The 16,184-nt window shown below is 42.5% G+C and overlaps 1 protein-coding gene across 1 annotated transcript; it reads left to right on the forward strand.

The window, feature by feature from the left end:
- The first annotated feature begins 1,509 nt into the window (after nucleotides 1–1,509).
- On the forward strand, nucleotides 1,510–3,668 carry LOC145403655 (F-box only protein 21-like). Its single transcript, XM_080275342.1, has one exon. It carries the CDS (start codon nucleotides 1,551–1,553, stop codon nucleotides 3,630–3,632), a length of 2,082 nt encoding a protein of 693 aa, XP_080131468.1. The 5' UTR covers nucleotides 1,510–1,550; the 3' UTR covers nucleotides 3,633–3,668.
- Nucleotides 3,669–16,184: the final 12,516 nt, after the last annotated feature.

The following is a 16,184-nucleotide window of genomic DNA, read 5'->3' on the forward strand; positions in this document are numbered from 1 at the left end:
ATTTAGGACAGACATAAAAATTACTGATTGTACTGGTTAGTCTCTGTATCCACCCACCCGAACAGCATCACACAGTGTAGCCCTTCTGTAAGGGAGCACAGGTGATACTGGTCCCTGTATGCATGGGCCACATTTCCAACTGAGTCAACATATGGCAGCTGTCATATATGTTTGTTGCTATATCTGTACGTCACTAGTCATGAACCCATTTTTCGCTCCGCAGGTCTGATATGTACTGGACTAGTAATTCACCTAAGGCTCTTGTTGAATCATCATTGTAACCGGGTGAGTACCGGTAAGTTATAGACTACGCTAATCTACCAAAATTATCTGTACCGTAGTGATAGGTGGTCGCAATCATCAACCATCCACTTTCCTACTTCTTCCTTTATCTTTTATCATTGTTTTTTCTAAGTCTGCTCTCCTCGTTTCCTATTTCTTCCATCCTTCCTGTCAGTTTTTATTACTCTTCTCTTCTTTTCACGCGGCTCTACACTGAGTGGCTATCTTAATGGTTTTCTGTAATTCAGGAAACCATTTGCAACCTTGGGTGTAACCATAAAACCAAATAATGGGGTGATGCGGAGCTTGCAGTCGTACCCCTAATAACTCAGTGGAGAGACGCAAATGAGGAGTCCATCCGGGAACCAAACGGCCCTGCAGGGGCGGTTGCTTGCCTATGGTTGATGGGTCTGCTCGACCAGACAGACTGGGGTTGTGCAACAACAGTAACAACCGGTACCGTATTCCCTATTGTATGTCCTTTTCTTGTGGTATAATTACCCATGAATATATACAAATTTCGCAGCTATCCCTCTAATCCACCAAAAAGGAGGATGGTGAGCTGCAGATGGGCAACTTCAGCTTGCAGTCCACCGGGTTCATGTCCAGTTGAGCATGGGCAACAAAAACCACAGGCACAGTCAGGATTTTGTTATGGGGGGGCCTCATTTCTGAATGTTATTATTCGTGAGATACAGCTGCTTGAAAAGTATTGTAACTGCATCTAGATCAACAATTAAAAAGGGGTGGGGGTTATCTTGTGTTAACAGTAAATGAAGTAACCCACGAAACAATCTTTAATACTTAAATAACTACAAATATAAATGACCCAATGACTGCCTCAAAGGGTATAAATGAAGTATCCCCATGAAATACTCTCTAATACCTAAATGAATAAATGAAAATATAAATGACTAGATGACTGTCTTCTCGTTCAACTTAAGGGGGACAGGGCCCTTCGTCAGCTCCTCCCCCCTTCCCCCCCCCCCTTTTTGCATGCCCCACCACCAACAACAACGGTGCACAGAGCAGGGCTGTTTAAAATAAAATCATAATACCAAATATTTCTAGCTAGTATGTTATTTCTGTTTTACTACAAAAATACTGTAAGAAAACGATGGGAAGAAAAATAAGAAAACAAGTCTGATAAAATTACTATTTAGATTCTCGTTTGGTTTGTTTACATTTTCTCGGGCTCTCCCTCGGAAATCTGTCGAGGGTGTTTGGAGGGGTTGGGCCACTTATGAAATAGCAAAATTTACCATGCCATGGATAGAAGAGGCCAAATTCATGTGAAAATGGAGGAGACAGCGACAATAGTGAGTCTTCCGTACGAGGTCCTGGAAAGAATATTGAGCAACAAGTGTGTGAGTGTGGAGGACGTGGTCAGCTGCTCAGCCACTTGCAAATATTTCAACAGTGTTTGCCAGAGGAACTCGTTGTGGAAGGCGAAATTCATACAGCAGTACCCATATACATACGAGTACTGTGAATCAGGCAGCAAAGAGAAGAAGGATTGGAAAGCCAAGTATCTGTCACTGTACCGTTGCAAGAAGAAGTTAGAGCAGTGTGTGTTGGCTCTCTCGAGGACTTTTGTTTGGTCCATGTATCACGATTATGAATGGCCAGATATACCTAGACGAGCACTGGCACTCTATGAAGGTCTCCTGAATGAAGATTTGGGTGAGTCAGGCAGTTATTTTATACTTGATGAGTGCTACAGCATGCTGCATTCCAGCCCTCAGTGTATGGAGCTGACTCTCAAGTACTATGCCGAGAAGCTGTACCGCCACTTGTATGATCGGCTAGTGATAGTTGATAAATGGATGGCGTTCCTGACAAATCCTTCTGAGGGAGACAAGTATAGTTATGAGGATGGGTTATTATGGGTTGCAATTGCCCTTAGACCTGTCCCTGCCAAATGGGATGAAAGTGAAGTGAGATTTTACCTTGGCAACTTAGTAAATGAAACACTTAACTATATGCAAGAGAAATGTCCTGAAAACCCAGTATGTACAAATATTAATCAGTTAGACTTTTCAAAGTGCAACACAAGCACGTGGCAGGGTGAACACTGCCGTGAAATAATGCAGGCTGTACATCATGTGGTGAAGCATAAGTGTGGTTTTATAGTAAATAACAGTTTATATGAGAGTGAACCAGATCATTACTGCATTGACCATGTTCTAAAACACAGAAAAGGTAGCTCTAAGCTTCTGTTAATCATTGAGTCATGTATTGCAAACCGGCTTGGGGTTTATTCTGAGATTCATGAAAATTCCACAGAGCATATCCTTGCTACCTGGAAACTTTGTTATATAGGTCAAGATGGGTCAAAGGGTTACTTGGACTCATGTGAGCTATGTACCGGCAGGAAGGATCTGTCATCTGTGAGCGTGGTGGCAGAAGAATGGCAAGAAGGGAAAACTGTGAATGCCTTGGGGATGTGTCGTGCAATTCTGCGACAGGTTGTTTTCTTGACTGAATGCTGGTTGAAAGGAGACAGGTGGCAAGCTGGGGAACCTGTCCTTTATGACCTGTATGATGAAGAGACCTACAACCAACCTATCCGTCTTCTCTTCACTGCCTGGCAACATGTGGAACACTGGAAGATGAGCCAGTTGTACCATTACATGCACCAGCTGCTGAGAATTTCTGATCATCCCCAGAATCAAGGCAAAGTACTCCATCTGAGCATCCTCCTACGTATCAACTCCAAACTGACTTTAGAAAAGCTGCTAATTTTTAGAAAGAGGATGGACCAAACTCCAAAGACGATGTGGGACCTGTTACGGATGCTGGCTAGTGTTGACAAACGAGCTCGAACCAGAGTCACAGAACTGAGGAGTCTTCTGTTGTCTGGCATGGCTAATTCTTCAAGTCTTAATCCTCTTGCCAGTGTGCCTTGGCCACACGGCTGGCCAGGAGGTGAAATGGTACAGAAGAGACGAGTGGATCGCAAAAGCTGGCAGGTGCAGTTTGCAGTAGGGGAGGTGCTTGAGCAGAGAGGTAGTGACCTGTGTGTCGTCTATGACTGGGATTCCATATGTGTGGAAACCGAGGACACCTTAATGCTGATGGGTGAGACAGGCCTTTCATATGGTACGGACCAGCCCTTCTACCGAGTTTTGACTGACGGTGGGTCCTGCCGTTACCTTGCTCAGGAGAACCTGCGCCATGCCAGACGTCCTCGCCACATCAGGAACCCACTTATAGGACGCTATTTCACTGCCTTCATCCATCCCTTCTACCTCCCCAACCCTCAGAAAGCATATGAATACCCAGAAGATGCCAACATTCGTGAACAGAATGCACTTACACTGAAACTAAAGTTTGCAACAAGTGAGTAAATTATGGAAAATGCCAAACTGTGTTAACATAAGACATGAGCAGCCACTTTTTATCAAAATTGTTTTTACAGTAACCCATGTAAATGTCCATTAGCTAATGAAAGAATTTTGTATTATTTAACTTTTTGATCGTAAAATTAAATGAAATAAGCTTACCGGGGTATACCAGTACTGAGTTCTTTGTGGATTGTTAACCATTGGTACTGCTAAGTACTGCTGTACTGTACTGAACTAAGAATACAGTATACAGTATATAGCTAGCTCCTGTACAATTCCATCATTTTACACGTCATGCAAAATAAACTGCAGTATGGATACCATATGTTACCAGTAATACTATTTTAAACGATACATTAATACTGTACTCTGCTTATAATTTAACATTAATCACTGGAGTGTAAAATAACCATTAGCCTAAAGCACCTTATCGTACACTCTAATGCAATAATATGTATCCCTTAAGCAGAAAGCCATGAATTATCGAATGTTCCATTCATCCAAAGGTGATATAACCTTCAAAGTTAGATGGCAATGAGGGTGTGTTCACAGTCAGCTGAGTATTTAGTGTTTTTTTTTTTTTTTTTCCCCACAATAAATGGGGAATACCTATTATTGCTTTTGTCTGTAGCCAACATAAGAAGCCCTTGTTATAAACTTCATTTTTTCCTGTTAGCTGCCTCTTTTTCTGATCAGGTGTACAATACCATAAATTACAGACTGGTAAAAGTTTCAGTTCTTATACTGCCAATTTGCCACTATCCTTAAAGTTCCAGTACTGTTGTGGTACTATTTAAAATGGTTGGGGTGCTCACCAACCACTCACTCAATGCAGTGCTGCTTTGGGTGTCTGCCCTTTTCTCTCTTCCTTCCTTCCTCTTCTGTCTTTCTTTCCTTCATTCTTTTCTATTCTGCCCTAGGTGACTTTATACTCCCTCTTCTGTCTTTCTTTCCTCTTCCTTCTGCCTGTAGGCAATTCTACACTGAGTGACAATCCAAATGGTTTCCTGTACACCGAGAAACCATTTATTACGCTGGGTGATAACCATATACCCAAATTATGGTGCCTGGTGGTTTAGTGGGTAATTAAGGTGCTCCAATCTGATTGAGCTTGTGTATGCCTAAATCCAAGGGGTGGTTGGGGTTTATTGCTCACGTAATGCCACTCGGGGATGAGTGGGGCTGGTCACTCCCATCTTAAATGTCAGGACCAACTTGCCCAGCCCTGGGCTTCTACGCTCCTCATGGAGCGACGTAGGATTGGATGATGGATGGATAGATGGAAAACTTGTGGTAATTTGAAAAACATCCCTGTCTTATAATAAGGATTGCTTGTAATCATATAGGGTATTGGTATAGCCTACCATATGTTAGCCTGTATCAGAAATTTGGGGGATGGAAAACCTTGGAGAGCTCCTACTCATAAAATACAGTATTTTCTTTTTCCTACTGAGATGTAACTTGATTATCAAAGTACCTGGTAATGGTTTTAACAGATTTGCAGAAATGAACAGTTTTGAAAGTAGCTATTAATTAGGTGTAGAAACCAATCATTTGTACATGTGAACCAATCCATTCAGAACCTAACCTAGCCATGAAAACACTAAATGAATGTCATAAATTTTTCAGGCTATACTGGTATGTGAATGGGAGCTCTCTTTGATTTTATCCTTTTTTTTGGGGGGGAGGGGAGGAGCAGTTATATGATAGCTTAGCTGCTGACTGCAGTGATATAAAGGCTTAACTCTAGACTTGCAGTTTAATAGGAGGATAGTAATACTGGTAGTGAGCTGTAGCGGATAACAATAACCTGTGTAATTTTATGTATGACACACAGTACCTGTGCAGATAGTACCTGTACTTTAATCTTTTCTTTCTCATGGTGCTGAGTTACAGTTTTCTGTAAAAGATACATACACTAGCTTTTATATGTACAGTATATTAAACCAGTGCTGTAAAAACACAGTTAAAGTGCAGTATGTCATATTCTAGTGTATATGCAATATCAATATGTAATGTAAGAGAGTCATATCCAAGAACACTTATTCCCAGATATATGCATTGAGGATTGTACTGTATATAGCAGTATTTATTCAGATGAGCTGCCCTGTTTCCTGTTCACCTTAAACCCCTATCAATACATCAGTAATCAGCATAGGCTACCTACAATGTGTGTAGCTAAGGTATGGTACCTGCACTTTATATGGGTAGCCATGAGTTTCTCCCTATGTAAATAATACTGTTTTATCTTAGTCTTAATAAAGACATTTCAGAGTATGACAATTTTGTTTGGTTATTCCTTGAGGAATTTTTCTGTGATATTTTTGTTACCCCATCAGTATGACCTCTCATACTTTATTCTGGCTACTGCCATGCAGTTTCATTCATCTTTGGAGAAACCATAGCGAATGAATTATTGGACATAGTTATTATCTCTTTCACTGAGAAGTCAGTCTTAGTCTGAACAAAATCATTTGGTGATAGCTGAGGGGGTTCAGCAATGTTGAAACATTACAGGTAGGTCCAAGAATATTGAGCATGATAAGGAAGATAAAATGCTGTACTATTATTTTCAGTATTAGCCTATCTCTTTCATTTACTATGGGCTTATGAAAAGATAGTAAACATGTCCAACAAAATGTGTTGCATGTTCCCATATGACAGTCCAACGATGTCATAAACATCGTGGATAGTTTGTCTACGATGAGCTAGGATAGTCTGACGAACATTTCCGACGTTTGCTGGTGTTGTTGCCGTTGACGGTTGTCCAGAACTGTCATTGTCTTCGACGGACATTCGTCCTTCCTTGAACCGATTGTACCAGAAAACTGTTCTGCTTTGGGACATGGCATTGTCACCAAAGGCTTGCTGAAGCAACCGGTGAGTTTCTGCAGCCGTCTTGTCGATCCTGAAGTAGAACTTGATGCAGGTTCTTTGTTCCGTGAGGTCTGCCCTTGCAAAATCGCCAAACCACCTACACACCACATTACAATAGTATGCATAGCTCAACAACACGTCTGTGCACAGACAAGGCCTGGGCCACACCAATGCACAATGGGTGCTGCTGACTCCTCCTAGTGGCAAAAGGCAAAACTGCAAATGTTTAACTCCCTCTGTTCAAATTACTGGAACTTTTGGATAGCACCTTGTATATGTATATGGACACATTCTATCTCACTTTGACAACACAGTCACTTCTGCAAAACATCAATGGAACTGGATTTCTGAGGTAGAACCAGTGGTGCACTGGTAGTACATGTGGCTGTTGCCCCAAGTTTATTTAAAACATGAATCTGGTGGACTGCAGGCTGAAACTGCCTTTCTCTAGCATCTCATCATCTACCATTTTGTGAGACAGGGAGGAAACTGAGGGCATTTGTATAGTCTCTGCTGCCTAGTTATACTGTATGAGTGCCACTGCATAAAGGCATCCATCTCCAGCACTGGCTAGCACATCCGACTAGCAGCTTGAAATACCTACATTCAGTTCTTGGATCAAACTGGTGAACTAAGTTTGTTTTCTTCATTGACCCTATTCACCCAGCAGCACAGAATGGGATATGGAGAGAACCTGATTATTGCTGGTGGATCTTTTGCCATAATTACCCTTCTGCAATCAATGGGCAATAACTTAAACTTTTGGCTTTCCACAGTGTCTAAGTTGAATGAAATCACCTGGAGGTAGTAAGAATAAAATAAGGAGCACTCACAGAGTGCAACACCCACACCCACCAGCTAGTCTAAGGGCAAAATATCTGACTGACCAGTGACCTCGACCTTCAACAGATTACTCTCATAATCGACATACTTCATTCACGCCTAAACCTTAACCCCACCACCAACTTTGGCTCGTATTTAATCAAAACTGAGTTGAGTTTGCCCAGTGCTTTGACCTGTGACAATGACTGATTATTCTCAAAATCTCTATTCTTTACCTTTGTTTTAACATGTGTCATTCTAAAAAGTTTAGCCTACATCAGATATAAACTGTTTAAGTTGACCTTATTGTGTGACACTGACCTTTGACCTATCTTTCAGGATGATAGGTCCTCTTGGGTGATCCTCAACTCATACATCAAGTTTTATCCAAATCAGATCAACACTCTTTTAGTTTTGCTCACACACATAAACTCACAGACTGAACTTTGACCTTGTCCTGTAACCTTGACCTTTGACTGATTGTTCTAAAATTGATACAATATATATACATTCGTTCTTGCCTGACCTTTAACGCCTTCATCAAGTTTGGTTCAAATCAAATGAAAACTGCTAAAGTTGACCTTGCCCTGTAACCTTATCCTTGACCTTCCCATGTGGCCTTGACTTTTGGCTGTTCTCAAAATCGATTCCTTATTCTTACCTTATCCTCAACACCTCCGGAATGTTTGGTCAAAATCACATGAAATTTTTTAAGCTTAAAGCTTACCTTGTCCAATGACCTTGACCTTTAACCTGGTGTTCTAAAAAATATTGGGATTACTCCATGGCTAACCCTCAACCCTTCCACCTTATTTAATTACAATCGAAGAAAAACTGACTTAATTTATTAACAAACACACGCCAGTCGAATTATTATTTTGTTCTGTGACCTTGATCTTAAACCTATTGTTCTAAAAATCAACAGGTTTATTCACTGGCTGACCCTCAACGCTTCCATCAAGTTTGGTTAAAACCGGATGAAAACTATATTTCACACACACACACACACACACACACACACACACACACACACACACACACACACCGCTCGCTGGTGCAGTGGTAACGTTCTCGCTTGCCAACTGGTGGACGGGAGTTCACGCCTCGCTCAGGTTGCGAAAAGTTTCATTGACGAAGTGGGTGGTTACTGTCCCCCTTGAGCAAGGGGACGGGTGTGTGCTTGTGTGAAGGTCACAGCCTTGCTCTTAGACCGGACTATATGAGCTCTCAGCTCCCTTCCGGGATGGTAAAAGCTGACGATCACGACCATCACGTGATCCTGACCGACCCGGTGAATTACACACACAGACGCGTTCAAAGCATAAAACCCGCTCCCCTTCGCGACAGCGGGTGTAACAATGAGTATATCGTGCAGTCAGGGGATAAAAAAGGAATAATGACGTCAGTAAGTGACTTTGGAAATATCGTAACACCCCTTCCTTAGATATTTATTCTCCACATTACACCTCATTATTTTTTTGTATGTTACTTATGCAAACTTTGTCTATATTATAACCACAATCATTGCATACAACGCAATGTTAAGGTGTAATATACAAAGCAAATCGCTAAGGAAGGGGTGTTACGAAGCTCTAATGTCACTATAAGGGCGTCCCACGAGTTCCTATCTTTGGAGCATCCACCCACCTCCAGCTTTCTTCCCTAAACTACGACGACACAACTTTATATTATTCTCAATGCTCCCAGAATAATTTAGTTTAGGGAAGACTTTCGTACTGAAGTCTTTAACACCTGAATGTCAACTTTTTTTTTTTCTTTTTTTTTTTTTGAAGTGTTTGACTTTTACTAATTTCAAACTATTACAGTACGGTATATATATCTCAGGCAAGCCTCTGTTTTTTGAGGAGAGGGTGAATGAAGGCCATATCTAACCTCGAAGTCTCTCCGATGCAGAATAAAGTTGTCGACTGGTAACAAGAGTAAGACCTACTGTAAATCTCGTCATCTGCTTGAAAGGGCCAGTGAAGAACAGTGTATGTAACCCTTCCATTTCGGTATTAAAAAAGTGAAACAAAAACAAACACCTGGTAGGGATATCATCTTACTGAATGGGCTAATCCAAATGCGAGTATAGAGTGGTGCTGTGGTGACAGGGTGATGCTGCGGTGAGAGTGTGCTGTAGTGACAGGGTGATGCTGTGTTGAGAGTGGTGCTGTGGTGACAGGGTGATCCTGTGGTGAGAGTGGTAATGCAGTGACAGGGTGATCCTGCGGTGAGTGGTGCTGTAGTGACATGGTGATCCTGTGGTGAGAGTGGTGCTGTGGTGACAGGGTGATCCTGTGGTGAACGTGGTGCTGTAGTGACAGGGTGATGCTGTGGTGTGAGTGATGCTGTGTTGTTGTTGTTGATTGACCCCAGTCAGTCGGGTCGAGCAGACCCATCAACTGTACGCAAGCAACAGCCCCAGCAGAGTCGTCCCGTGCAGTGAACGAATTATTTGCAGCTGAAAGCGCCTCGCCACAGCGAGGCGCGGGAAATAGTGTGGAGGTGTGGTTCCTGGACGAACTCCGCTTTTGCGTCTCTTCAACCAGTTAACAGGGACATCATTGCAAGCTCCACGTCACCCCTGACAGAGTAATACTGTGGTGATAGAGTGCTGCTGAGGGGATAGAGTGGCACTGTGATGATAAAGCGATGCTGTGGTGGCAAAGTGATGCTGTGGTGATAGTGATGTTGTGGTGATTGAGTGATGTTGGGGGATAGAGTGGCACTGTGATGATAAGAGTGATGCTGTGGTGACAGAGTGATGCTGTGGCGACAGAGTGATGCTGTGGTGATCGAGTGATGCTGTGGTGATCGAGTGATGCTGTGGTGATTGAGTGATGTTGGGGGATAGAGTGTCACTGTGATGATAGGGTGATGCTGTGGTGACAGAGTGATGCTGTGATGACTGAGTGATGCTGTGGTGATTGAGTGATGCTGGGGGACAGAGTGGCACTGTGATGATAGAATGATACTTTGGTAACAGAGTGATGCTGGGGGATTGAGTGATGCTGTGGTGATAGTGATGCTGAGGGGATAGTGGTACTGTGATGATAGAGTGATGCTGTTGTGACAGAGTGATGCGGTGGTAAGAGTGATGTTGAGGAGATAGAGTGGTACTGTGATGAAAGAGTGATGCTGTAGTGATCGTGATACTGTGGTGACAGAATGATGCTGTGGTGATAGTGATGCTGTGGTGATATAGTGATGCTATGGTGATAGAGTGATTTGGTGATAGACTGATGCATGGGTGAATAGGCCAGTGATGTGGTGATAAATTGAAACTGTGGTGACTGATCCTGTGATAAATAACGTTGTGGTGAATGACGATGTGATGATATAGTAATGTGGTGATTAATGCTGTTATGGCCTTGTGATGCTGAGGTGCTTGAGTACTGCTGCAGTAAGTAATGCTGTGGTGATCGTGTGATGCTGTGATAGTATAGCAGTGTTGTGGTGGATCATGCTATAGTGACGTAGAGATGCTGTGAGTAGCTACGTCTTTCACCATACTTTTCATTGTCCCAGTTTTTCGTCACTTTGCAGCTTATTTCACGTACGGTAGCTCAGTGGCAGATAAAAACGAATGCTTCGACTCTACATCCTTTCCTTGGCCCTACGGTACTTCGTGACTAGCATCATATTCTAGTGCTTATCTCATGATACAACTCAACATTCAAGATGGAGGGATGGAAATTTTAGGACAAGTTAGGGCAAAAACATTATAATACTGATAGAAGTGGGAAGTGAACTGCCAGTCTTTTTTTTTTCTTCTTCTTTTTTTCATTCAGGACAAGACCTTGGCCAAAAGTTAGGGATGTTGTCTAACCGTTTTACTCCCGTTGTTTTTGTTTACCCTTTTTATTTATGTTTTTATTTTACACACTACAACCCCTCATGACGTTTTTCCTTATTCCTGCTGCCACCAGACGATTTTATTCAGGCAATCGTCTGAGAGTGACGGTAAAGAAAAAAAAAAAGAAAGAAAGAAATCTCAACTTCCTGCTCCACTTACCGGAAAGGAAATTTTTGTCCGGATTTTTTTTTTTTTTTTTTTCAATGACATGAGATTTCCGATCCTCCTAAACCCACTCACACAGGAAATTAGTCACTTCTCTGACACAGACGCATCCTGTGGAAAGAACGAGTGATACTTTCCCCCCCCCCCATTTTTAAAAATAAATCGACTTGGCTAATTAAAGCCTGTTTTAACAGAATTCAAATAATCACACTGTTCTTTGCCCCTGTTTGGGATTAAACTTAGGTCCTTACAGACAACAGTCCTCTTTTTTAGCCGCTTGATCACCATCACCCCTTGAGTACATCTTAGTTCTATCTGTCCGTCTGTCTATCTGTCCGTCAACTGGAATTCGGGTCTGTATTCATTTTTTTTTTTTTTTTTTTTTTTTTTGAGAAGGGGGCCTTAATCATGTATATGAAAGCTAGATAACACTTGTATCTTCACTCCAACAGCTACCAAACGCTTTAAACCAAATTACAGCTAATGAATACTACATGCAAATGCGACATGAAATTATTCTTCCTAATAATTAACTACCCAGGAGACTTTAATGTAAAAATTGATCAGGTTTCAAGAAAATGTAACTCATCAAAACTGACACTCAAATCCTGATAAAATAATTACTGGTATATAGGTTAGGTGTAATAAATGCTGGCTTCACCGCTAGGATAATTCCCATTAGTCTTGGCTGACGTGTAAAATTGATGAGGTTCGATCATTCGTGTAAAACAGATGAGGTTCTATCATTAATAACGTCATAATCAGAGACTTCTACAACTTTTAAAAACCTATTACTTGAGTGGTTTATAAATGAATAAATACTGGGAACTCCTAGATTTTCAACAAAGCAAGAAACATGGGAGTGCTTACCAGAAATGATGGTTGTAGGGGATGGGACGTCCTTCGTTTGTGCACACGACTCGATCTTGCTGGTTTAAAGTCAGGATGCTTTCTAACATCCCTTCTTTATTAATTTAAGTTTGTATCTGGCGTGTTCACATTACTGACAATATATTCTGTTATTTAGGCTATGCAATGTCGACAATACTTGAGGCTATATCCGAGCATACTAAGGTGAAAATAATAGGCAAGATAAATACGCGAGAATATTTAGATGCAAATAATTCGCGAGATAAATACACGAGAATACTTCGATAAAATAATTCGCAAGATAAATACACGAGAATACTTAGATGAAAATGATGCCCAAGATAAAGAGCAATGGAAATAGTGTTAGGGCGTTTGATTAACAAGGATACGACCTACATCTACGCCTCCGCACCTCTACCCACATCTAGATAAAAAAAAAAATAAATAAAAAAAATAAAAATAAAGCTTTTTCATGTTATGCTCGAACTGTTCACGGCACTGCGAAATCACAACATAAAAAAATACATGTGTGTCTGTATATACGCTGCTTTAGAACAAATATCTAGTGTTTCTTGGTGATGCAGTTTCACATACACGAATTTAGCACAACCAGTTTAAATTTCTAGCATAAACTGTTGGGTTTAGCCTTAAATTGGATAGCCCAGCTAGCTACCTGCGTGGAAAAGCGGACGGGAGCACGATAAACAACTTCTGTTAGTATAATCTTGTTTCATGTATTATTTGTTATATCCGCAATGTAGCCAGTTTTCTTGCAGATTTTATATTTTACTGGAATTGTAAAAATGACAGGGAATAGACGATATATAGATTATCTCCCGAAATAAGATCAATATAAATTAAGCGAAACTAACATATCGGGAGAATGAACAGCAGTACTCTGATTATTACTTAGGTGATATGGTTGATTTTGCTTGTATTTTGGTGGCGGTTTTTAATCCAAGTAGCTTCTCATAATTTCGAATCACACATTTCTCAATTTTGCATTACTGAACTGAAACCCCCGTTACCAAGGGGTGTTTTTTGAGCTTTGAACTGTGTGCTTTGGAACTCGAAGAAAATGAACCAAGCAAACATCTTCGCTCTCAGTTGTTCTTGCACTTTATGCTTCGATGTGGATGCTAAACATAATGGAAGAGGGAAGGGGAGGCCGAGGATGAGATGGGGGGATGGAGGGGGGAGGTATATAAGAGACAGGGGTGTGAGTTGGGATCAAGGGACTTTGATGGATGGTCGTGGAGTGTACAGACGTGTTTCTCTGGCTCTCCTCTAGCTGCAGGGTTGCCTCACCGGCTTTAGCTTTTTCTTTTTCGCCACTAGGGCGTTTTTCAATAAAGTTAGGTTAGCTAGTACTAATTCTCCTCCCAGCCCTTTAGAGATATAGTAAGTGTCTATATCTGTTTCCTGAGATTGCCTTTGCTTACTCACCTCTGGAGTGTACCCCCCACTGATCGCTCTGGGGTGTGAGTTACACACGGGCGCGTCCTCCCGAGAGTGGTTTGAGAGGGTAATCTCAGACTAGGTGTTTTTTCCCCGGGCAAATTCTCCCTTGGTTGTTTTTCTCTTTCCCACTTCCCCCGTAAGGGGGAAGTGGTAACTATGGCGGACGCCACTGCTGCCTCCCTCCCCTTCAGGGGGGGAGGTAGTCCTGACCGACCCCCGACTGTCTCACGGACTGACTACCCCCAGACTGAACGGCCCCAGACACGTACCCGCCTTGACATTAATGTACAAAACGCCGAGTTTGTTTTAATTCATGCGGTTGGTTCCACTCCTGTCCAGCCTCAATCCCTTCATTATCAAGAAGGTGATTGATGGATGTGCAGGAGAGGTGGAACAGGTAAAAAACTTGCTAGCGGAGATCTCCTAGTAAAGACTGCAAATTCGTCCCAGGTTAAGGATTTGATGAAGATGAGCAAATTCCATTGCTATGATGTTGTGCCAACGATCCCTCACTCCATGAATTCCTGCAAGGGAGTCATCACTTGCAGGGACCTCATGGCCATGGAAGAGGACGACATCGTACATGAACTTGCTCATGAAGATGTAATTGAAGCCCGTTTCATCACGAGATTTTCCGAGGGCAGGAGGACGAAAACGGCAACGGTTATATTGACTTTCGGTAAAGTGACTCTCCCAACCCATATCAAAGTGGGGTATGAAATTGTTAACGTAAGGACATACATCCCTAACCCACTTCGTTGTTTACGATGTCAGTTATATGGACACCATGAAAAGTCTTGTCGGGCTTCTCAATCAGTCTGTGGCAAGTGCGCAACACAAGGACATGATGCTGACCATTGCACATCAGAGGGTGTCAGCTGCTTTCACTGCAAGGGTGCTCACTTCACTTCCTCTAGGGATTGTCCCAAGTGGAAGGAGGAGAAAGAGGTCTGTGCGGTGAAGGCGACTGAGGGCATCTCTTTCTACGAAGCAAGGAAAAAGGTGAAGGAGTTGCATGCAACTCAATCACCGAATAGGTCCTATGCTTCGGCAGTGATGTCCCGCCCTGTGATGTGCACTGTGAAGACGCAGACTGATCTCGTGCTTGTTAATCGTCACTCACTTTACCTCCACCTCCACCTCTAAACCTCCTGTACGATCCTCCCTAAAGCTTCATCATACTCACAGGCCGCTGCTGCTTCTCAGTCAGTCAAGCCTAAATCGAAGCCTGACAAGACTGTAAAACATAACTTCACCACCCTTTCAAAGCCACGTCCTCATGTCCTCCCTGCTCCTAGCCCAGCGAGGGAGAGGAAGAATAGCTCTTCCTCGGTGGAATCTGGGAGCCTTGTTATTGACCAAAATATGGAGGTTTCCGTCAGCAAGCACCGGGAAAGGTCCCCCGGTAGCCACTCGCCTGGTCGCGGGGGGCAGAGTAAAACTAAACACACTGGCCCCCCCCGTAAATCTTAAACCGCCGCATTCACTATACTACAGTGGAATTGTAGAAGTATTGGGAATAAGTTACACAATATAGCAATCTTGCTTTCTATACACAGGCCAGACGTTGTTTGTTTACAGGAGACGCGCCTGGAGGATCACCCTGATCCTCCACAGTTCAAACACTACCACTCGTATAGAAGATATGAAGGTCACGGAGTAGCCATATACACACATAAATCACACCCACAAACGGAAGTGATTCTAAATTCTACTCTGGAAGCTGTCGCGTGCAGAGAATTTAATAACACGTATCTGTCTATTTGCTCTCTGTACTGTCCTCCACATGGCCCCATTGATAGTGATGCTTTAAATTCACTAGTTGAACATCTCCCTGGGAATAAGTTAGTGTTAGGCGATTTTAACGCCCATCACTATCAATGGGGTAGCTTGAGGATCGATGGTCGTGGGGAGCAAGTAGCCGACCTAATACTACAGTCCAGCCTCTGTCTTCTGAACGATGGTAGAGCGACTCGTGTAGATGATCGTACTGGTAACTTTTCGGCCATTGACTTATCTTTGGCCTCCCCTGGTATACATCAAGATCTCTCATGGGACCCTTACGACGACTCCTTGGGAAGTGATCATTTACCCATCTGTCTTTCTTATACACGCGACATCAGTTCGGACCCTCCACCTCCAAAATTTAACTATAAGAAAGCAGATTGGGGATCCTTCTCAAGGATCGCCAATTTAGATATATCTGGGGAGACCATAGATGTTAAGGTTGAAAATATAACTACTTCCATATTACACGCAGCTGAGGCTGCTATTCCCAAGACTTCTACAGTTCATGCGAAGCATAGAGCACATTGGTGGACGCCGGATTGCCGACAAGCATTAAGAAAACGCAATAGGAGATACAGGATTTTTGATAGTCAGCCCACTGAGAAAAATTTTATTGCATACAAACAGGCACGGGCTGAGGCAAGGAGAATAATAAGAAGGGCCAAACGTGACTCCTGGCGGTCCTTTGTGTCCACGGTGACTCGTACAACGCC

Source organism: Coenobita brevimanus, chromosome 61 (genome assembly GCF_032717465.1).
Source record: "Coenobita brevimanus isolate Jiangsu-jjx chromosome 61, ASM3271746v2, whole genome shotgun sequence".
NCBI lineage: Eukaryota > Metazoa > Arthropoda > Malacostraca > Decapoda > Coenobitidae > Coenobita > Coenobita brevimanus.

Excerpts from the sequence above, each read along its gene's own strand:
- LOC145403655 (XM_080275342.1), top strand. The coding sequence starts at position 1,551 with ATGGATAGAAGAGGCCAAATTCATGTGAAAATGGAGGAGACAGCGACA.